This window comes from Momordica charantia (assembly GCF_013281855.1).
Source record: "Momordica charantia cultivar OHB3-1 chromosome 9 unlocalized genomic scaffold, Mcharantia_2.0 BLBB01000009.1, whole genome shotgun sequence".
Lineage (NCBI taxonomy): Eukaryota > Viridiplantae > Streptophyta > Magnoliopsida > Cucurbitales > Cucurbitaceae > Momordica > Momordica charantia.
The window spans coordinates 27,170,992-27,192,618 of NW_028275167.1; the positions used below are offsets into that span (position 1 = coordinate 27,170,992).

Here is a 21,627-nt window from a genome sequence, read left to right on the forward strand (position 1 = left end):
TACGTATCTCGCACGTGAGGGACTGGAAGTTTTGTAGAATATAAATAAATATTAATATATACAACTAAAAAGCGAAAAAAATAATTAAATTATTTTGGACCAACATGATCGGTATTTATATTTTTCAATAATAAATTAAGAGGATTAGATCCATCTCCGATTTCTATGCTCAGCGGCCAATTTCTAAATTCAAGCTTCCATAATTCATTTGCCGTAATTCCCACTCCAAATATTGACTGTTGGTCTCATCCTCGTTGCTCGTCCAAACCGGCAGCTGCATAGCAAAGGTAATCAATGGAAGTTCTTTCTCTACTCGAGCTTCCAATGGAATCTTTCAGTTTATTTACTTCTGAAGTTGCTACTTCTGCCAGCTGCAGAATCGATACGAAGTAAATTGGACGGAGTATTTAATTGCGGAAGCTACTTCAATTTGCAGGATCCAGTGGCTTATGGTCTTCTAGCAGTCAGCATCGAATCAGCTCTTGCTTCAGCTGGGAGGACTCTGCCCGGTTTTTTAATTTCTGGGAATTCAGGTATGATTAAGTTTCCGAGATTTCGAACTTGATTTCTTTTCCAGAATACGTGAAATCCAAGAACGTCTACTTTACTTCAGATTGAATGCATAGGAAAAGTCGTTGAACTTGAAACTGCCATATTTAAAGTGCACTGCAATGCTCTGATTCATGAATTCGATTTTTAGTTGGTTGCTGCTGAAACATATAATGGTATATTAATTTCTGACTTTGGTACCAGAATAATTTTTAGCCATCAAAGATGGAACGGATGCACATTGTCTGAAATTGTGGGATTTCACTACTTGTATCATTTAGCTTCACCATGGAAGAGTAAGTGTCCCCCGAATATCTAGTAGAATGCTTATCATTTGAGCGTTACTGGTGTTTGGACTTCTATTTCGTCTGTTTTGGATGAACAATGTATTATTCCTCCCATACAGGGAAAATGCCATCGAGCTTTTGCAACGATTCAGGCGGGACAGACAAATACTTCTTGATTTTGTACTGTCTGGTAGCTTGATAAAGAAAGTTGTAATGCCTCCAGGTGCAGTTACCCTCGATGATGTGGATCTAGACCAAGTTAGCGTGGATTATGTTCTTAATTGTGCTAAAAAAGGTGATTTTATGTGTGCATACTTATATTTTTAAGTTTCATTTGTTTCAATAAATTTCTCATGCTATCATCTGTCAAAATAGGTGCAATGCTTGAACTATCTGAAGCCATTAGAGATTATCATGACCTTACGGAGTTTCCTCAGATGGTAAGTATGATTTACATGCAGTCCCCCCCTCTCTTCTTAGTCTTGTTTTTTTTTCTTTCTTTCACATGCTGTAGGTTTTGTGAATATAATTGTCCCCCCTATTTTTTTGAAATGTATGATCGTGTCAAAATTGTTGCTAATCTATATATTATCTTGACATTCCAGAACAATTCAGGTTCTAGCGATGAATTTTTCTTGGCTACGGATCTAGATTCTTCCGGGTCACCTCCAAAAAGAGCACCGCCGCCTGTTCCTGCTTTCACACCCCCTCCTCCTGTCTATACACCTCCTGCAGTAATTACGCCACCACCTATTGCCGCACCATCGCTAATTGAGACAAATGTATCACGATCAGAGTCCTTAGAGTCCTCACAAACTCGGGAACTGACTGTGGATGACATTGAAGATTTTGAGGACGATGAAGATCTCGAGGTTAATAGCCTGAGGATGTCAAGAAGAAACCCAAATGACGCAGCTGATCTGGCTCTGAAATTGCCCTCTTTTTCAACAGGTAGTAATAAATTTATTGGCTGGTGGAGTTCATCTGTGTTGAAATTGCTGGAGTTGTGTGTAGCTGCAATATGAAGAAAGCAGTGAGCACGCTTAGCTGCTTCTTCCAATAAGTCTTTCTTACTCTGTAGGGTATCTAATGTAACTACATTGATCACATCCATCTGCACTTAGGTTGCAAAGGATAGGATCTTTGAGGTTATATCTTTCAAATTGTTTGACTATTTTAGTATTTTCCATCTTGTCCTTGATGAAAGTTAGAACATGGGGGAGTGCCTTTTAAACTTTTTTCTTGATTTGTTGTAGGAATCACAGATGACGACCTTCGAGAAACTGCATATGAAGTTCTTTTGGCTTGTGCTGGGGCCTCAGGGTATACCTTCTTATCTCGTGCGGTTTTTTTTTTTTTTTTTTTTTTTTACACTACTCAGGAATAATTCTCAAGGTCATTGGAGATAATTTTTACTTACCCTAACTAACCAAGTAATAAGTCACTCAACTACTTAATGAATTGTAAAATAATATGGCAACATCAGCAGCTAGTAGCAGTAAAATGTGAGAAAAATAAGCCTTAACTCACTATGTCAGTTCTTCCTATTAAAAAGAACTCGTTCTCAAGTTCAAGATGTGGTGGATCATTCAAGGTACCATGAAAAGAAGATAGAATTTCCACTTCTTGTGATGTAGAAAGATACAATTGAAAGTGTTGTTCTTAGCTCGTTAATTGAAAGCCTAAACTCACTGCATCATTTTCTTGTTACACGAATCAGTTATTCACCTTATTGCCAGCTTTTAGTATTCATATTCATACTAGTTATCTTTATTTCTCAATTTCTTAAATCTGTCTTCACTATTTAAATAGGGGTCTTATTGTACCATCAACAGAGAAGAAGAAAGATAAAAGATCCAAGTTGATGAGGAAGCTTGGACGTAGTAGTAAAAATGGAAATGTTGTTGCCGAACCTCACCGTGCACCAGGGTTAGTTGGGCTGTTAGAGACCATGCGTGTACAGATGGAGGTAGTTCAGCCATTCAGTTTTTATCTTGACATGATAACAACTTTTAAACTTGATTTTAGATCATTACTTGCATTGTGGATTCTAATGTGCTTAATTTTATTTATGGATATTTAGTATCCATAGCAATGAAACAGACCCCGTGTTCTATACGGTCAATTAAGGGAATTTTTTTGTTTGCGGTGACTCTCAAATGGAATGTGGGGACGCACAGCTGGTTTTTGAAGTTAGAGTTTATAGTCCTTTGAGGAAATGTGGTCTTACTGATATATCTTTTTTTTTTTTTTTTTTTTGTTGAGAGATTTGGTTGGAAAGATATGGCTTAATTTTCTCTGATTTTTTTTTTTTTTTAAATTTTAAACATAAACAATTTTCATTGATGTATGAAAATATACACTGATTTGATCAGATAACCGCTCCCCTAGGGAGAATAAAAGAGTGAATTTCACTTATATGTCTTGAGAGGCTGAAGAGTAATGGGACATTATATATCTTGTTGGCTCGATATGGTTCTTTGTCAAATATTTTTTGTAATTAAGAACATGATATGTTCTAAATGGAAAAAAGTTATCAGTTATCCTTTTTTACTTCTCTTTTCTAAAAAATAAATTGTCATTTATCCGAGGAGGAAAAGATATTCAAGATGTTTGGGTTGGAGTCTAGATGATTGTTTTTTTTGGGTAGGAATTTTAGTATTGACTCTCGTTTTCTTTGCTTATTTGTGTTGTCGGCTGATGTATCTTTGTATTATTTTTGTTTTAAGAAGGTTATGTCATCTTGTTGCTTATTATTTCTACCATACTTATAATTTTTTCAATAAATTTGTCTCTCTGATTGGAGGAAAGCTTCTTAGTTCATTTTTGCTGCTCGGTTTAACTCTAATATATTTGCAGATATCCGAGTCAATGGATGTGAGAACACGGAAAGGCCTCCTAAATGCCCTTTCAGGCAAAGTAGGAAAAAGAATGGATACCCTGTTAGTTCCTCTGGAATTGTTGTCTTGTATCTCCAAAACAGAATTTTCTGATAGAAAAGCGTTTTTACGCTGGCAAAAAAGGCAGGTAAGTTTCTTCTTCCTCTTTACTTGTTCTCTCTTTATTTATAAATTTTATGATGAACTTTTGATTGGACACGTTTAAGTGCACAATTTTCATGCCGAGTGTGATTTTGTGTGTGCGTACTACAGTTGAACATATTGGAGGAGGGGCTTATTAATCACCCTGTTGTGGGATTTGGGGAGTCAGGGCGCAAGGCAAGTGAGTTGAGAATTCTATTGTCAAAGATCGAGGAATCTGAGGTGTGTTTGTTATTCTCAAAATTTTATTTTTAATCAAACTTTACTTATTTACTCAATTTTTATGTTATTATTTTTTTTTAATAAAAAACCGAGTTTTAATCAAGACAAATGAAAGAATATACAAGAGCTTACAAAAAAAACTCGCGCAACAAAAAAAAGCCAACCCTACAAAGAGGGGCTCCAATCCACCAGAATAACACCTAAATGATAATTACAAAAATCTCTCGTAACTGAGGCCCACAAGGAAGTATTAAATCTAACCTATTGTTTCTCTCCATCTAAATATCCTACAAGATGGCAAAAAAACATGACTGCCAAAGAATTTTGCCTTTATCCTGGGAAGGGGATACACCAAAACTTCCTCCACCATCGCCCTGCAATTGAATTTTGTAATTTTATTTTTATGATGTCCCTTTTCCCCTGATTGGAAAACTATTTTTTCATTGGCATTTCGCCCTTGTTCCGGGAAGGGGATACACCAAAATTTCCTCCACAGTCGCCCTGCAATTGAATTTTGTAATTTTGTTTTTATGATGTCCTTTTTCCCCTGATTGGAAAACTATTTTTCATTAAAGAAAATGGGAATGCAAGAGCAAGGACCTTACAAAATGAGAGGCCCAAAAGAGGGGCCAGAAATTTAAAAAAGAGTCTCCAATTGTTAATCGATGGGTAGTTTAAAAAAAATGTCTCAGACCCCCAAATTTGTAACCAAATTCTCCATGGGAGGGGTATATATATTTATTTATTTTTTGCAGCCGACGTTTTGGTTTATTTAAAAAAGATGAGAGTCTAGATATTAGATTCCTATAAAACCAATGGCTAGAAAGGTTTTACATTTTTATTCTATTCCCATGGATGAATACAGTGTTGGTAATTTGTGGGAGATTTGGAAGGATAGGAATAAAAATATTTTAAAAATAAACATAGTGAGATAGAGTGGGTGTAGGTTGAGGTAGAATACATTTTTGGTCTCCTCTCATTTATGTGATGAGGTTTTTTCCGATATCTTCATTTTTTTGGGAGAATCAGGTTGGTCGTTCCCTAATATTCTTGTAACTTCTTTTTATGAAAATGAAAGTATAGTTCTCGAAAAGAATTGTTGCTGTGGCATTTTTTTTCAATATATCTTTATTTATTATTGTAGCTGACGTTTTGGTTTATTTAATTTTCAGTCTCTCCCACCTTCCACTGGAGAACTCCAACGAATAGAATGCTTGAGGTCCCTCCGAGAGATTTCCATTTCACTTGCTGAGAGGCCAGCTCGGGGAGACTTAACTGGTGAAGTCTGTCATTGGGCTGATGGTTATCATCTCAATGTCAGGCTTTATGAGAAACTTCTTCTTAGTGTCTTCGATATGTTAGACGAGGGAAAGTTGACTGAGGTTAGTGCTCTGTTTTGGTTTGTCAAATACCATTTGCTATGATTGTATGACAAGGCAACGACACCAGTAATCTTCAAATTTACCAAAATTCTTACCATCTTTTATAAGTTTTTTCCATATTCCTGCTTCAGTGTGGTAGGGACTTTGAGCACAGCTTTGTGAAATTGAATAGTATTCTGTTTATATTAATATACTGTCACGACTTCTCGTTCCACTTTACCTAGCAGCTCAGAGATGCTATCCTTTTTGTAGGTCCATTTGTATTCTTCAATTTTCCTCTGTGAAAGTTCGGTTTTTATAAGAAAAAAAAGAAAGAAATATTGAAACAGAAAGGATGCTACCCTAACTTTTTCTTCTACTTTACATTTATTATTGAAACAAAAATTAAATGCATTATCGTGGCATTCTTCTTGATCTGTATGGTTGATCCTAATTCATCTATATTTTTAGGAGATAGAAGAAATCCTCGAACTCTTGAAGTCAACATGGCGTATTCTAGGAATCACAGAGACCATCCATTACACCTGCTTTATGTGGGTACTGTTTCGTCAGGTATGACATCACTAAATTATCATATGAAAAGTTTAGCAATTAGTTTTTGATTTATGAGACAACGTGAAAAACAGAAAGCATAGTGAATAGAGCTTAGAAGCGTAAAAAATTCAGTAGAAGATAGGATATGGAGTGCTTATCTTTTACAGAGAATGCATTACGAGGTTGAATCATGGAGATGAAATACATATTTAGTTTCATAAGAAAGAAAGTTCTATATGAGAAAAGAATTATTGAATCTACTAAATTTCTGACAAATAAAAATTAGTGGGTTGCCTTTTTTCTGACATAATGGATCAAGCTTCTTTGATTTTAATATTCTTATTAGTTATAATTTTGATCATCATGTTTTCATCTTGTATTACAGTTTGTTATTACGTCTGAGCAAGGAATGCTGCAACATGCAATTGAGCAGTTGAAGAAAATACCATTGAAGGAACAAAGGGGTCCTCAGGAGAGGTTACACTTAAAAAGTTTGCATTCAGAACTTGAAGAGGAAGGGAGTTTTCGAGATTTCTCTTTCCTAAAATCCTTTATTGTTCCAATCCAGAGTTGGGCTGATAGGCTGCTAGGAGACTACCATCTGCACTTTTCTGAGGTTCGGTAAACTATTTCCTGGTTGCAAAACTTGGACTGGGAAAGTGGGTTTTAACTTTGATAAGTAGGAAACTTTTTCTAGGACAAAGTATGTAAGGGCTTTAGCTTTGGTGCCTAACGAATGAAATTATTGGTTCTGTTTACAAATAGACTTGAAAATTGCTCTTTTCTGTTCAATCATTGCAAGTATTATGCCTGAATTTGAATTATTGGAAACTTAAAGCTATTATGACTGGTTTCCATTTATATATTTCAGTAACCGGCTTTTTGTGGGTAATGGGATATAGATTGTCAGAAGACAATTAGGTAGAGTCGTCTTGTGTTTGTATCATCTTTTTACGTTTAGGGCTTATCACAAAAATTAACCCAGTTAACTCATCCGTTTCTGTCATCATTGTAAGTTTTCTGCTTTCCATAGTGGGTTGAACTCTTTTGATATATGCCTTTTAGATGATTGTTAAGTGCTCTCTCTCCTTCTTCCCTAATTCTTTTTAGTGTTTCTAAATATAAAGTTCTGTTGTGCAGCATCTATAGATTGGTATTTAGTATCGTAATATTTCTTTTGCACCTTGCAGGATCCTAGAAAGATGGGGAATATTGTCACCGTTGCAATGCTTGCCAGGAGGCTGCTTTTGGAAGAATCTGAAGCTGTATGTCAACTTTTTTAGGACATGAATGCTCCAAATAATTTTATCAGTGATGGGTTCTTCTCTTCACACAGGCTAGAAAACTGTAGTGTATTATTTTTATTTTGGAACTATCCTCTAGTACAAGTAAGCTCTTGAACATAGAGGAATAGTAGTCTTTGAGATGTTACTTCTCTCCAACAGAAACTTCTAAAAAATGATGGACACCGTGCACTCACGGCACGTACATGTTAAAGTGCTATCTCTTTTTTAACCAGCTCTTAAACCTACAGTTCCCTTTTTACCCTTCTAGATTAAGTATGCATGACCGTCTAACATGAAAAAAAGAAAGAGGTCCTTAATTTGGAAGTTTTTGGATGTTAATAATGCATTTTCCAACAACATTCAATCATTGCACTAATTTTTCCATTTTCTATTTCTTCTACTTATGCTTCACATATATGAAATATTTAAAGTTTATTTATCATGTTCTTTACAGGCTGCGGAATCAATGTCTAGAACAGATAAAGAGCAGATTGAATCCTATATATTATCATCCCTTAAGAATGCGTTTTCCAGAGTAAGCGATTAAATTATTTGTGGTTTAATTTCTGGCTGATGCTTGATGGATGGAAGTAAGTTACAGAGATTGTGGTACAATTTTGTTAAACCCTTACTTGCGAACTAATTTTTAAAAAACATTAGAATGATATGAATTAATTTGCCACGTTGCCTCTAGACTTCAATTTGGTGAAAACTTCTTGAGGTTTACGATCTCTCTTGGGTGCCACCTAAAATGGTGGGAGACTTCTCTAGTTAGAACACTGGAGGTCTCAGAGGATCATTTGGTGAATTTGGCGGTAGTGATCTTCTGAAAATTTAGAAAGAAGAATTATGAAAATTTTTAAGGAGTTAGCATGGGCCATGGGGAAGTTGGTGAGGTTTGGGAATGGGTTTTCTTTTTGTCCTTCCCACCAAATAAAGTTTGGACTCTGGGAAGGGAGATAAAAGGAACACATTAGCAAAAAGTTGATGTAAAAGTTTGAAAATAAGAAAAAGATAAAGTTAATGCGGAATTCCCCATCAAGTAGAAATTCATAATTCTCTCTCAATTTGTCTACGAATGGACAGCTATATTTTATAACTAATGGTATAGGAAATACACTATAAGGGAAAACGCTGATTACAAGGAAGGAATGCTATACAGAGAGATATTTACGTAAATAAGCCTAAGAAATAAGATCTGAATACTGATCCAGCCCTTTTTTAGGAGAGAGAAACCACAAAATATATTTTTAAAAAGAAACTGAATTTCATCAAGAGGTATACATAAAAGATCCCAGTTGGTCAACAGAATCGCAAGAGAGTAATTACAAAAAACTATTTATTTGAGAGCCCGAGCTGGGTTATGATCAATATCTATTACCCATTATTGGGAGCATAGTGAATTAATCAGGTTTATTTTTTGAATTTTGGCTGAGGTTTTAAGCTTCTGGGGGGCTTGAAACGAAGAAAATAACTTCACCTTTTTTCACCGCCCACATATAATTTATCACATGAGTGGAAGTTCGGAGATATTCTTCTAGTAAAAGCTTATCTTGACGTCTTCCAACTGCAAGATTTTGGTTAACGATTTGAGATTAACTGCTCAACCATCCATTATTTTGTAATTGTACTCTACTCCCTTCCAAAGGAACTGCAAACAGTTGACAAACTTCATTTCCCCGCATCAAATGTTATTCATGTTACTAATTGTTTTATTGTGCAGATTTTGCATTCTTTGGAGAAATCTGAGACAAATCACGAACATTTTCTAGCCTTGCTTGCTGAAGAAACAAAAAAACTTCTAAAGAGGGATTCATCTCTTTTCATACCAATTTTATCTCAGAGGGACGCTCAAGCAACAATTGTTTCAGCATCACTTCTCCATAAACTTTATGGTTACAGACTGGTAAGACTATGGCCATTTTTTTTGTAATACAAGTTAATTTCATAATTCCCGTCTTTTTAGTCCATGATGTAGTGGAGTATTCTTCTGAAATCTAAAGTTCATTGGAAACCTCGTAGAAACCCTTCCTTGATGGAGTTGAACATCTGACGGAGGATGTTGTATCTGTATTTCCGGCAGCCAATAGCCTCGAGGAGTATATATTAGCCCTTATCACATCTGCATGTGAAGAGCAGGGTGCTGAGATACACATCAGAAAACTTGCTCTTTACCAGGTTAGACATCATGTGTTGCTTAACAATTTCTCCTTGTTTTTTTTAAAAAGTATCTTCACTTCCCTTCCTTCATAAGTGGGTAAATTCCTTTTGAGATTATGACGGGAACAATTTCTACCTCGAGAAAAGATGATATAAATTGATGTTTTCAAGTGAGAGGATTTTTGTTGAATTTTCTGAATAATGCCTCAAATGAATCACAGCAGCCTCTATTTATAATAGAGAGGCTACAGTAACAGCCTAGTAACTAACTAACAGCAATGGTAACAACAAGTTAGCTGCTGTAAAAGAGCTAGGAAAAGCTATAGGCTGTAAAATGAACATCTTAGGGTACTTGAATACAAGAGTGTAACCTAAACATCAAGATTACAATACAAACAATATTTAAAGATTTGCCAAGAAATCAAGAAAAGATGTTCTAATGTTGAGGCAATGTTAATTGTTAAATATAATAAAATGGGGAATTATTGGTTTTTAAGTAGGAAAATTGCACTTTATTTTCTGAAAGGATTACAAGGCTTGCTATTATATCATGCTATGGAATTGTCCATCAGATGATAATTAGTTGAGGATTCAAGGGATACCGTTAGCGGTGAACTTCTATCAGCATCCAAAGGAAACAAGAAAAGATCGGCTCCAATTGTTTCACAGATAAGACAAATTCATAAGAGCCTTTTCGTGATCTTGTACAGTTAATAGCCTCACATTGGAACTCCGACACAAGTTATTTTGTAACTACATTATTTTCACTATTAATCTCGATTTGAGGGCTTGATCCTTCCCTCTTGGCGAGGTGGTCCCTTCCTACTTTAGGCCTTTTCTGTGAATATATTCCTCTTATCTTAGAAAAGAAATAATGAAAATAAGAAAGATATGCTCCTGATGTATTGTTGAGGACCCCATATTTAGCAGGCTGTAGAACCTTGACTTATCTTTCTTTCCTACGCTCCGGTTACATGCACCAAATGCAGAAACAAAGATAAATTTATACTTTCATAGAGAATGAAAAGATATACAATCGAGCAATGCAAAATATCAGCCCAAAAAAACAAAAGGAGTCGAGACAAAAAAAAAAAGGAAAAAAAGTTTGTAACCATCATGGGTTCGCCTAGTGGTCCAAAGGGTCCAAGGTAAATTCTAAAGAATTTAGTAGAAATAAGTTCAAACTATGGTAGTCACCTACCTAGGATTTAATATCCTACGAGTTTTCTTGGTAACCTTTGGACTTAATGATTGTTTAGTCGAGGTGCGTGTAGGTTGACTCAAATACTCACAGGTATAAAAAAAAAGTTCAAAATAAGAAAAAAAAAGATAATTTGATAGGAGATGGAGAAGAAAATTTTCAATTTATTTCAGCTCTCACGAAACAAAAGATAATTATAGAATACTTTGGTTACCGTCCCCTAAGGGGAGCTGTTGAACCTAGGCGAAGACCAAATCTCTCCCAAGACATTTCCTCATCCTAAAATTCCTCCTATTTGTCTTGAGTAAAAAATTTTTAGGAAGAAAAACTTTAATAAATTCAATTCTAATAAATAAAGAAGATGAATTGGTTAGCAAATTTTGCAATCAATTCTTTTGTTAGAAAATTTTTAAATTAATTTCTTTTGGATATAAAATCTTAAAATTGCTATTGCCTTCCTGAACTTGGTTCCGCACATGGATATCTTTATTGTGTTCTCACCATATCAACCTTTCCCAATTTTTTTAGATTGAATCTATATCTGGAACCTTGGTGCTGCGATGGGTCAACTCACAGCTTGGACGGATCATGGGATGGGTGGAAAGAGCTATTCAACAAGAGGCAAGTACATAACTTTTTTTCAGTAAACTTCCTACTAATCTGTATCGTTCTTCTTCTACCATTCATCCAGAACTTTGGAGTTGGAATTATGTTGCTCAGATAAATATAACAAGAAGTGGGCAGTTGCATTAATATTCAATTATAGTTTTGCATTGCATTTGGAAAGCATCACAACTAAGACTAGTATTTGAAGACTGTTTTGTAAATAACTGCTAGACCATTCTTACTTAGTCTCAGTTACTTTCTTGGTCGCGAGTTTTGACGTAGAGGTTGGTCCAAGTGACATATGGTCTACAGGCATGGTAAAATAAAAAGAATCCACTCAGTTATGTCTCTTTGGCTTACTTCTGATCTGCTGTATGAAACTATTGTCTTTTATATAAAAGAAAAAAAAAACTTTGAAAACAAAATTGAGAATCTTCCATTAAAATGCTTTTTTCGAGACTTCTCAGATTTTTCTGGAGAAGATGAATAGGACCTATAGGAGGAAGAAAAGGGCGGGGGTGAGGGTTTTTCTTTCTACTGAAAATTGTGGGTTTTTTGATGTTTGATAGAATGAGGGCCTAAAGGTGTGATTTCTTTGTTGGAAATTTTTTTTGATGTTAGTGCTTGATGTTCATTTCTTTAAAATTTTTTATTTTTAATAAATCAATAAATTTAGGTTTAATTACTAAATTTTCCACGTAAGCATATTTTGACTTATAAAACGAATAAATTGTTGCCACTTCAGCTTAAAATATATAGAAGAATAAGGGTGAAAAACTTAAAGATGTCTCATGTCAAATACGTGATTTTGATAAGTTTATTTTATTTTCTTTCCAAACAGCTTGCTTTTTTCTTGTAATCCCTGCTTCTATTGAACTCTTTAATGCATTAATTGCAAGCTGTATATCGATATTCTATATCCTTTTCCAACAGCGATGGATTCCAATATCACCTCAGCAGCGTCACGGAAATTCAATTGTTGAAGTTTATAGGATGGTTGAGGAGGTATGGTTGTTATTCTTTTATGTTCTTCATGACATTTTTTCCTGGTTCTGAATGTTCACTTGAAGCTAATTTACATTACACTGCTGATGGTTATTACATTCTTGTGATTCTTTCTGAGGGCGTGAACACTGGCCTATATCACTGTGCTTGCTAAAATCTGCAGGCGTTGTATAAACAAAGGCACACAATGAGATTGACGGTTAAAATCCTTTAGATCGGGGGTGTGACTTTGTCTTAAATTTTTATTTACTTTAGTAGATCTACAGATAGACCACTATCATTAAAAAATACGTAGTTCAGAAAGAAGTTTGTTTGGTTGTCTGAAACCTATTATACTTTAATCTATAAATCAGCTTTATCCATGCTCTCATAGATTAACTCCTACTATATGGAGATCTCTGTATGGGCTACAGGTTGCATGAATTATAAAATGGAAAACCTAATTTTCAGATAGCTCAAAAAGGTCTGGCAATTGGATCGATCTAGATTAGCCTCCTGGTGAGTAGATATCACAAATAAGTATGTGTAACTGTGACGTTGTTGGAAAATAATGCCCATTATTATTGCTGGCATATTTTGGCTGTGGCATTGGGTAATGCTAATGAACAATTAAAGATTGAAGAAATAATTGGTTGGTTTTTTTATGATTCCACAAGTGTCATAAAAAATTTCACATGGTTGTATAACTTTCATATCTTGAGATAGTAAGTATAGTTTTTTTTTTAATAGTCCAGTTGAAGTCATGATTGTTGAAAGACCCGACTTTTTTTATGAATACAGTGCCAAACCACGAAGATTTGAGAGCTCCCCACTCTTCCTCAAACACTCAAAATACGAGCCTTAAAGAAAAGATACTAAAAGCCTGCCTTCCTATCCACGAAAACAGTATTAAAACCTCCCCAGAAGCTCACTTCACTCCCTTCCCTCCAACTAACAATATTCCCTTGGGCCCACAAGATCAGCTGAGCACACGCCCCTTACATATTACATGTCCATTTCCTTCCTAATTTCTTATGTGAATAGACCGGTAATTTGGGGTCTGTCAGATTGAAGATGTTGAAGAGGAGAGTGTTGTTGATGTCTTTGTTTTTTTGGTCTATGGCTTATGTGTAATTGGCAATGTTTTTTTACGGACCACTGGGATTTTAGCCCTCAAAGGTTTTGGGTATTTATGGTTTTGTCCATTTAAAGAGCTAGAATCAATTTTACTGCTCTGTTATGTGATCCTGGGTTGAAAAGTTAAGTTCTATTATTTTGGATTAAGGAGGTCAAAGCACTCTTGTGGAGCTTTCATCGAAATAAACAATGTATTCTGAAGACAAACAAGCTTCTTGGAACGAAAGTTCTGAGATGATTAATCTTTTTGCTGTTTTTGGTTGCATTATATCTTAATCTTTTAGAAATTATCTGCTAATGTCTTGAATAGTTGTTGCGATGCTTTTAAATATGTGTGCGCGTGCACATATGTATGTACGTGCCCATCAAACTTGCTTTTCTTATAAGGATATTTGGCCATTTTATGCAGACTGTGGATCAATTTTTTGCTCTTCAAGTCCCAATGAGGCTGACTGAACTTAATTGCTTGCTTCGTGGTATTGACAATGCATTTCAGGTGTACGCCAGTCATGTCATTGAGAAGTTGGGTATGTGTTGCATTCACACTTTTGATTTAATTACTCATTCAAGTTTTTATTCCATTTTTTTCTTCTTTGATAAGAGACCTGCTTTTATTAAGGGTGAATGAAAGACAAAAAGGGGCCTAGGAGAGAGAGAGAGAGAAAAAGAAGAGATTACCAGAAGTTGCTCTAATTTTTTAGAATAAAAAATAATGGGTAAATTAATGAGACCGCTAAGGTAGCCCTCCCTGAAGACCTCAGCATCTCTAAATATTTCCTATTTCTTTCAAGCCATAAATTCCATAAAATAGTGAAGACTGCTGCTTACGGAAGGACCATACCTCATCCTCGTCGTCATCATTGACGATGCAACTGTTATTATTAGTTTAACTATTTTATTGATGTTTTTTTTCTCTCTCCTCCATTCATCTTTTTTTCCTACATTGAAATTTTTATGGGGAAGTTTCCAAATATCTCTCTCATACATGTGCATGTTTTCCCTCTTCCTTCACTATACTCATCATATTATTATATTTGAGTTTTGCGCTTCTTTTTCTTTTCATGGTTTTTGCTCTAAAATTATAAGTAACTTAGGGCCTATCTAATTATGTCGTTCAGCAAACAAGGAGGACCTCATTCCGCCTCTTCCAATTCTCACAAGATACAAGAAGGAAGCTGGAATAAAAGCTTTTGTGAAGAAGGAAATATTTGACTCCAAGATGTCTGATGAAAGGAGATCTACTGAAATTAACGTGTTGACTACACCAACACTTTGCGTTCAGTTGAATACATTATATGTGAGTTTCAGTTGTTATATATAGTGTCGACATTGCTTTTGGATAATTAATATCTAGTTAATTTTCCCGTAGACTGGTTTCAGTTTTTGTTCTGTATGTTTTTGCAATGATTCTTTAATGGTAATAACTTAAGATGATCACAACTTATTTTGACTCCCAGGCTTAAGTTCACCGAGTAAAACTTTTCTCATGTGGTTCTGTTGTTTTAGTTTATCTAATGGGATTCAATTTTATTTTATTTTTCAACCTGCATTAATCTGTAATATTTCTGAGCTCCCTTGTGCATCTTGTTAACTTAAGATGATCATCATGGAAAGGGTGAATTCCTTTAAGCGCTAGGGGGTCAAGGAAGAGAGAGGGGAGACCATTCATCCAGAATGGTTGAAGGAGAATCCCTCGGGTGAATTCAGGTCAATTGGTTGATCAGCCCATTGGTTTATCGAAGGAGAGAAACAGTCTTGGGCTAGTCCTAGCTTCAGAAGTAGAGAAGAAGGTCTTGCCTTCATCAAGGTGGAAGGTGATCGTTGGTTTGCTAGTGCAGGAAAATAGATTTATTGAACTGTGAGCTTGAGCTCCAGCTCTACGTAGAGGTTTAGAATGGGTTGGAAAGTGTGTTGGGCTTCAATAGAAGGATCAGGCAGAGGAGTGAAATCCAAGGAGGGTGGCGGCCCACTATCTTCAACAGATCTTTTTTCTTTGTTTAAATAAACTTTAAGTCTGGCTTCTAACCTTCCTAGCCTTCCAAGTTTGTCACGTGGTTAGTTACTTTAACATGGTCACAACCATTTAATTTCGTGCTTTATTGATATTCTCTTTCATGGTGTTTTACTGGGTCTAGTTAGTTTTACCCGAGATACTAATTTCTAATCGGCTTGAGTTTTAATAACTTCTGCAGGATTCCCTGAGAACCTTTGTTGTCTTTCTCTTCCACCACATAGGTATCCTCAAAAAGTGGACTTAGCATAGCGGCTCTCAAACCCAAAGTCTCTAAACTCTTGTGAACTGATTTCTAATGAGAAGATTCTATGATTCTGTGGCTCTATTAGGATGTTCTCGTCAGTCTATTAATCTCTCTACTTTCAAACATGTCATATTAGGTTTCTGGAGGGGGAAAAATGGAGGAGGCAGCAGCTTCTTGAGTTAGGGTTAGGGTTACGGTTGGGGTTGAGATTTATGGATCAGAAAGATCTGATACAATGTGAAAATTGAAGAACAGAGTGATTAATAATTTGTATTCACTCTGTACATGCTTAAAATATTAATTTGCTAGCAGAGACCATGTCAACCATTTAAGGAAAATACTAATTAGGTCTAAATATTTATACCAATAATCTTTTATTGGAGGGAAGAACCCCTCCAGAAGTAATAGAAAGCAAATGATGTCAGTTTTCAATCTTGATTCTTTTACTTCTTGGGTTCTCTTTGATTTTGTCAAAGAAAAAACTAGTAATACCATCCACTATTCAAAATGGTTATATTTTGTTGTGGTTAAGCTATAGAAACAATTAGCCGTAGGCTCTACGTCACTGATCCTTCATTTCCAATTCATGAAGTTATAATCATAATTTTGTTGTTGCTATTCACAGTATGCAATTAGCCAGCTGAACAAGTTGGAGGATAGCATCTGGGACCGTTGGACAAGCAAAATAAATCGTACGTGCATATACCTTTAAGCTCTTATTTTTTTCAATTTATATATTTGTTTAACTCCGTTTTGCTAAATGCGTGGTGATTTTTTCCCTTTAGGATGGCAGAAACACTATTAATAAAAAATGATTTAGTTATAGGAGGATGAGGAATCCTGCAACCAAGTAAAACGAATTGAAAAAATTTACTCATGCAATATATTGATAAATATTTTGAATTGCAAGCCCAAAAGGGCAGAAATTCTACTCTTTTGCATGGACAATTAAGACCTTCGTCTTTGTCTTATAAATTCTTTACGTATCTTCCACTGAGCAATTAAAACGAAGCTGCAACTGCAGTATTTCAAATTGCAGGTCCTTTTGGTAATTTACAACCAAATAATTTCTAAACTGGCTAGTAGATGTTCTGCAAACAGAAAACTCATCCAAAATTATTGAAAATTTTGAACCAAGATAATTAAAAATATGGACAATGCAAAAATAAACAATGAATGGATTCCATAATCCCTATATGTAAAATGCATCCTTTGTGAGAAAAAAAAATGAGGCTCGTTTCCTATTCAATTTTAATGTCACATGAATTAACCCTCAAAAGAGCCTATAGTCATCGGAAAACATGAAGCTCTGAAGGAAGCCCCTTATACTCAACTTTGTAATAGCATGTAACGATAGGCTTGGAAGAGTTGCTACATATTGATATAATAACTCCTGCTATTTTAGTTACTTTGGCTTTGTATTTTTAGTTTGGCTGGGTGTTTTGTTCTTTTCACTCCATATCCTTGAGCTTTTAATATCTGTTCATCTTGTTGTTTCTTGTTAAAAAATTTAAAAAAAAATACAATTATAAAAAAAAATTAATAATTATAAAGAAAACTCTTGCTATAGAAACTTAATTGTTTCTTATCCAAATAAATCTGATATGATTTGCTACAGATGTCCAGAATCAAACTCTTTTTATCTCTGTAGTTTAATTTCCTAAAGAACGAAACAAATTCATGAATGAGGAAAAGGTTGTTGAGATTAGTGAAGAATAGAAGTAATATACAGACCACTGTGCTCAACGTCTTATCAAAATTGTTTTTTTAAACCATTACCCAAAGGAAATTTTTATGATGAAAAAGAATGAAAAGTACGAATTGTTTGAGCCCTGTTCAACAACATCGGAATCCACTTGCTTGGTTCACTACCTACATCTAAAAATAGACATACAACGTTGGAATAAGGGAATATAAAAGCATTGTAGCTACCTCCAATGGACAGCCTAGTTAGCAAGGACCTGTGGTCTCTTAATCATACTGGTTTAGAGGTCTCAAGTTCAAATCTTCTGGTGAGCTTAATACCAAACATCTTTGATGCTTCTCGGGTCTGGGCCTTGAGGCGGGTGAAGGTATCCCTGGTATAGGGGAGCAAAACTTAAACTCCCAGTTATCAAAAGAAAAAAAAAAAAGCATTCTAGCTATGTTGTGTATTTCATCAATAACAGAGTCACTTATAAATCTCATAATGTTTATAAACTTCCAAATTTTATCTTTTACAGAACCACATTGTACAATAACAAACCTACTTTATCATACAATAATAATTCGTGAATATTGATTTTTATTTTCTGGGTAGATAAATCTATAGATGAAGTATCGAGAAATGGCACCAAGAAAAAGGAATCCTTTGATGGAAGCCGGAAGGATATAAATATTGCTACAGATCGCCTTTGTGAGTTTACTGGTAAGATCTGTAGGATTTCATCATTGTCAATTTTCATGGAACTTTTATCTCTGGAAAACTCAAAATCGCTATTTTCAGGAACAAAAATTGTCTTCTGGGATTTGAGGGAACCATTCATTGATGGCCTCTATAAACCTAGTGTTTCTCATTCTAGGTTGGAAGCTCTAATTGAACCCCTCGACACGGTAGGAGTCTCCTTACTGTCTTCATGTATAATGATAGTTTTGTCAGTGTGAGGTGAAATATTTGTTCATACAATCTTCAAGAATTTTGTCACCAATGTATCATTTAATTTGAATTCTGAAAAAAGTCCTCAGTTTTGATAAATTATGAGTTTTTCCCCATTTAGATGTCGATAATGGAAATGTGATTGGTACCTTAGATTCTTAGTTTTCACATTAGTGATCAATTGTGCAGGAACTTAGTAAACTCTGCGATATTATTGTTGAGCCACTCAGGGATCGCATTGTAACCAGCCTACTTCAAGCATCACTGGTCAATCTCTTCTCCCTTGTTATATGGAAACATATATTTTCATTTTGTTGTTTGAAGGATAAATCAAAGATTCAAGGCCAGCTATTGCCATTTTCCTGACTCTGTCTCTCTCGACTTCGATTCTTTGCCACTCTATCCAATTCGAATTACCATTTATTTTCTTGCTTTTAACTATGGGTTTAACTTTTCAGGATGGCCTTCTTCGAGTGATCCTAGATGGAGGGCCATCACGAGTTTTTAGTACCAGTGATGCAAAGCTATTAGAAGAAGATTTAGAGGTCTTAAAGGTAGTTGTGATTCTTTCTTCATTTCAGGGCTTATAAATGTTCATTTTGGGGTTCTTGGAACTTTAAAATGTTTGAGTTTCCTTGTTTCCTTGAATGTAATAAGTGTTATACGTGAAGATTGATTTAGTTTCTTATCAATCGCTAGGAATTTTTCATTTCTGGAGGAGATGGGCTTCCACGAGGGGTGGTCGAAAATCTGGTAGCATATGTACGGGATGTAATAAAGTTGCATGGTTATGAGGTTAGTTTTTTTAATTTTTTTTTCGATTAAAAAAACCTTCTTGCTTCATTGAGGAACTGGATTGATAGTGAAAAAATGGCCTCCCAGACCTGTTTAGTAACGTTATTATTTCTTGTTTCTTGTTTCTCATTTCCTCTTTTTTAATCAATTAAAATATAACTGCATTGGTAATTATTTCTTGTTTCTTGTTCTTTCTTTTTTTGTTGAAAAAATAAACAAAAACATGTTTGATAACCATTTTTTTTTTCTCCACGTCTAAAATTTTAAACTAAAAGATTTAATATTTTATATGAAATTTAATTTTTAAAACTAAGTATTCAAATTTTTTATATTATATTTATTATTTGTATTTATAAGTCATGATAAAATATAATACTTTTATTTATGTTTTAGAAAAAACTTGAACTAGAAACAAGATACTTGATTTTGTTATTTCCGAAATTTTTATACAATTTTAGAAACATTTCTTAAAAATAAGAAACAAGATTCATGAACCATTGGCAGACACTTATGTTTCCAAAAAATTGGAAATGAGAAATAAGAAACAAAGAGCCTGTTTGTAACGTTCCAGTTTCTTGTTTATTAAAAAATTAGATATGTCATTTTATTCTTCTTTATTAAAAAAAAAAAAAAGAAAGAGAAATAAGAAACGAGAATGTTACCAAACGGGTCTTAAATCACGTCAATTTTTAATATGACCCAGCCATATGAATTGTTAAACACACCGCACACCCGCGGAATCAAGAGGAATAATTTGCTGATGTAACTCTTACTTCTTCAAGTTCGAGAGACTATTGGTTATGATTTAAAGAGTTCTTTGTTTTGTTCCATTGAACAACAACTTTCTTTTTTTCTTTGCTATGTTTACCATATATATGCCATTCTGAACTCTGCGTAAACGTAATGAAATTGAGTTTTTTTCCTCTCTCTCTGTGGTTTTGTTTTTCAGACCAGAGAATTGATTGAGGACTTGAGATGTGCTAGTGGACAGATTCAGAGTAGCAGACACAAACCAGGAGGAGATTCCAAAACTTTGTTGAGAATTCTTTGTCATAGGGGTGATTCAGAAGCCTCCCAATTTCTCAAGAAACACTACAAAATTCCCACGTCCTCAGTGTAAATTATACCTCATCTTACACTGCTCATTGACACCAAGTTTTGTATGAATATTGCACTGACTTGTCTCTCTTTTCTTTGTTTCTTTGATAATATTTGTGTTGTGATAGTAGAGATTGTTGCTTATATATATATTTTTTGTACCTATTTTGTTTCAAGACTAGTTTGATATTGTCATTGACATAACGTTGAGTTTTTCTTTTTTCTTTTTTTGTTTGGATGCGGGAGAAAAATATTGACACAAGAACAAAACGAACCAGCCTAAGGGTCGACCAAAAAACTAGAACATTATCGTCTTCCAATTTTGAAGGATTGGCGAAAAGCTGTAATTACAAAAAGAATCTATCTTTAAGGCTCCATAAAGAAGTCGACATTTCTATCTCTCTATATGTTTCAGAGGAAAGTCCTAAAATTGCACCAGAGAAAAGCTAGGTTTATTTTAGTTGTAATGTCTGTAATATCTGAATTTTATGCTAATTTTTCACCTGACGTAACTTAAACTAATTTGTTTCAATTAACCCCTCCGTCATAAATATCTACATGTATTTTTTTTTTTTGGCTAATTGATTAATTAAGGTTTCATTCATATGTCCTCAATTGACCGTGCTATCGATAACTAATTAAGAACGAGTGTTGTTTATAGGATTGATATCGAGCTAGATGATCAATAGTAGAAGAAAGTATGGTAGTTGTGTTTGAAACCTGTAAGCATTTGGATGAATTGTTAATGGTGTTTAAGTCGAGCCCTTTCATGGGATATGAGATTATGGTTTTGCTATTGATGTGTTTTACTATTTGAGTTAACGTGACACCAACTAAACATTAACTCCAAAAGTTCAAATAGTTACATGTCTTCAAGGCAAAGTTTACTCGAATATTTCGAGATCGGATACCTGCAAAACTAAATAAACCTAACCCGGTGTGACTTCCGTTACACTGGCTCCAATGCCTAAGTTAGCTACAGGAGAATTCACTAAACAAGTAAGGCACTTGAAAGTGTGGTTTTTGCTTACCTTCGAGGGTGACCCCTCCCTATTTATAATCAGGTTTGGATATTTGCGGGTTTACGGGCCGAGATGTGTCGATCCTAGGTTTTGGAACAATCACAGGAAAACGAAGGAAGAGACTTGGCTTTGGGCCGAGTCTGGCTCGGTACCGAGCAGGGGTCGGGACCGAGCTCTGTTTGGTTCGGCCCACTTCCCATGGGTCGGTCCATCCTACCTTGTTGCCATTTTACCTCATAACAGTTTTAAATTTCGATAATGATAGAAAAGTTGGCTTCTCAATTTTATGGAAATGTTAATGGAAATAATTATAAAAATATCGATAGATATTTTTTGCAAATTATAAAAATTCAAAAAAAAATATTTGAACTAATAAATAAACATTTCACTATTTTTAAATAAGATTAAAATGTATTATATTTTGTTGATA

The 21,627-nt window shown here is 34.7% G+C and overlaps 1 protein-coding gene across 6 annotated transcripts; it reads left to right on the forward strand.

Annotated features, from left to right (window-relative positions):
• The first annotated feature begins 128 nt into the window (after positions 1-128).
• On the forward strand, positions 129-20,351 carry LOC111010053 (plant/protein (DUF810)). Of its 6 annotated transcripts, none has more exons than XM_088117326.1 (28): positions 129-287; positions 372-533; positions 754-845; positions 956-1,131; positions 1,212-1,276; positions 1,442-1,787; positions 2,093-2,159; positions 2,649-2,805; positions 3,696-3,863; positions 3,989-4,099; positions 5,272-5,481; positions 5,932-6,033; positions 6,401-6,631; positions 7,206-7,280; positions 7,756-7,836; positions 9,025-9,207; positions 9,324-9,479; positions 11,191-11,283; positions 12,202-12,273; positions 13,799-13,916; positions 14,508-14,686; positions 16,273-16,339; positions 17,947-18,054; positions 18,133-18,239; positions 18,472-18,549; positions 18,741-18,836; positions 18,982-19,077; positions 20,027-20,351. In XM_088117326.1, exons 3-28 carry the CDS (start codon positions 838-840, stop codon positions 20,195-20,197), a joined length of 3,321 nt encoding a protein of 1,106 aa, XP_087973452.1. In that variant the 5' UTR covers positions 129-287; positions 372-533; positions 754-837; the 3' UTR covers positions 20,198-20,351. The 6 variants fall into 6 exon arrangements, with proteins under 6 accessions (XP_087973452.1, XP_087973455.1, XP_087973456.1 ...); XM_088117329.1 differs by having other exon boundaries at positions 17,959-18,054; XM_088117328.1 differs by having other exon boundaries at positions 132-287; positions 437-533.
• The last annotated feature ends 1,276 nt before the right edge of the window (positions 20,352-21,627 follow it).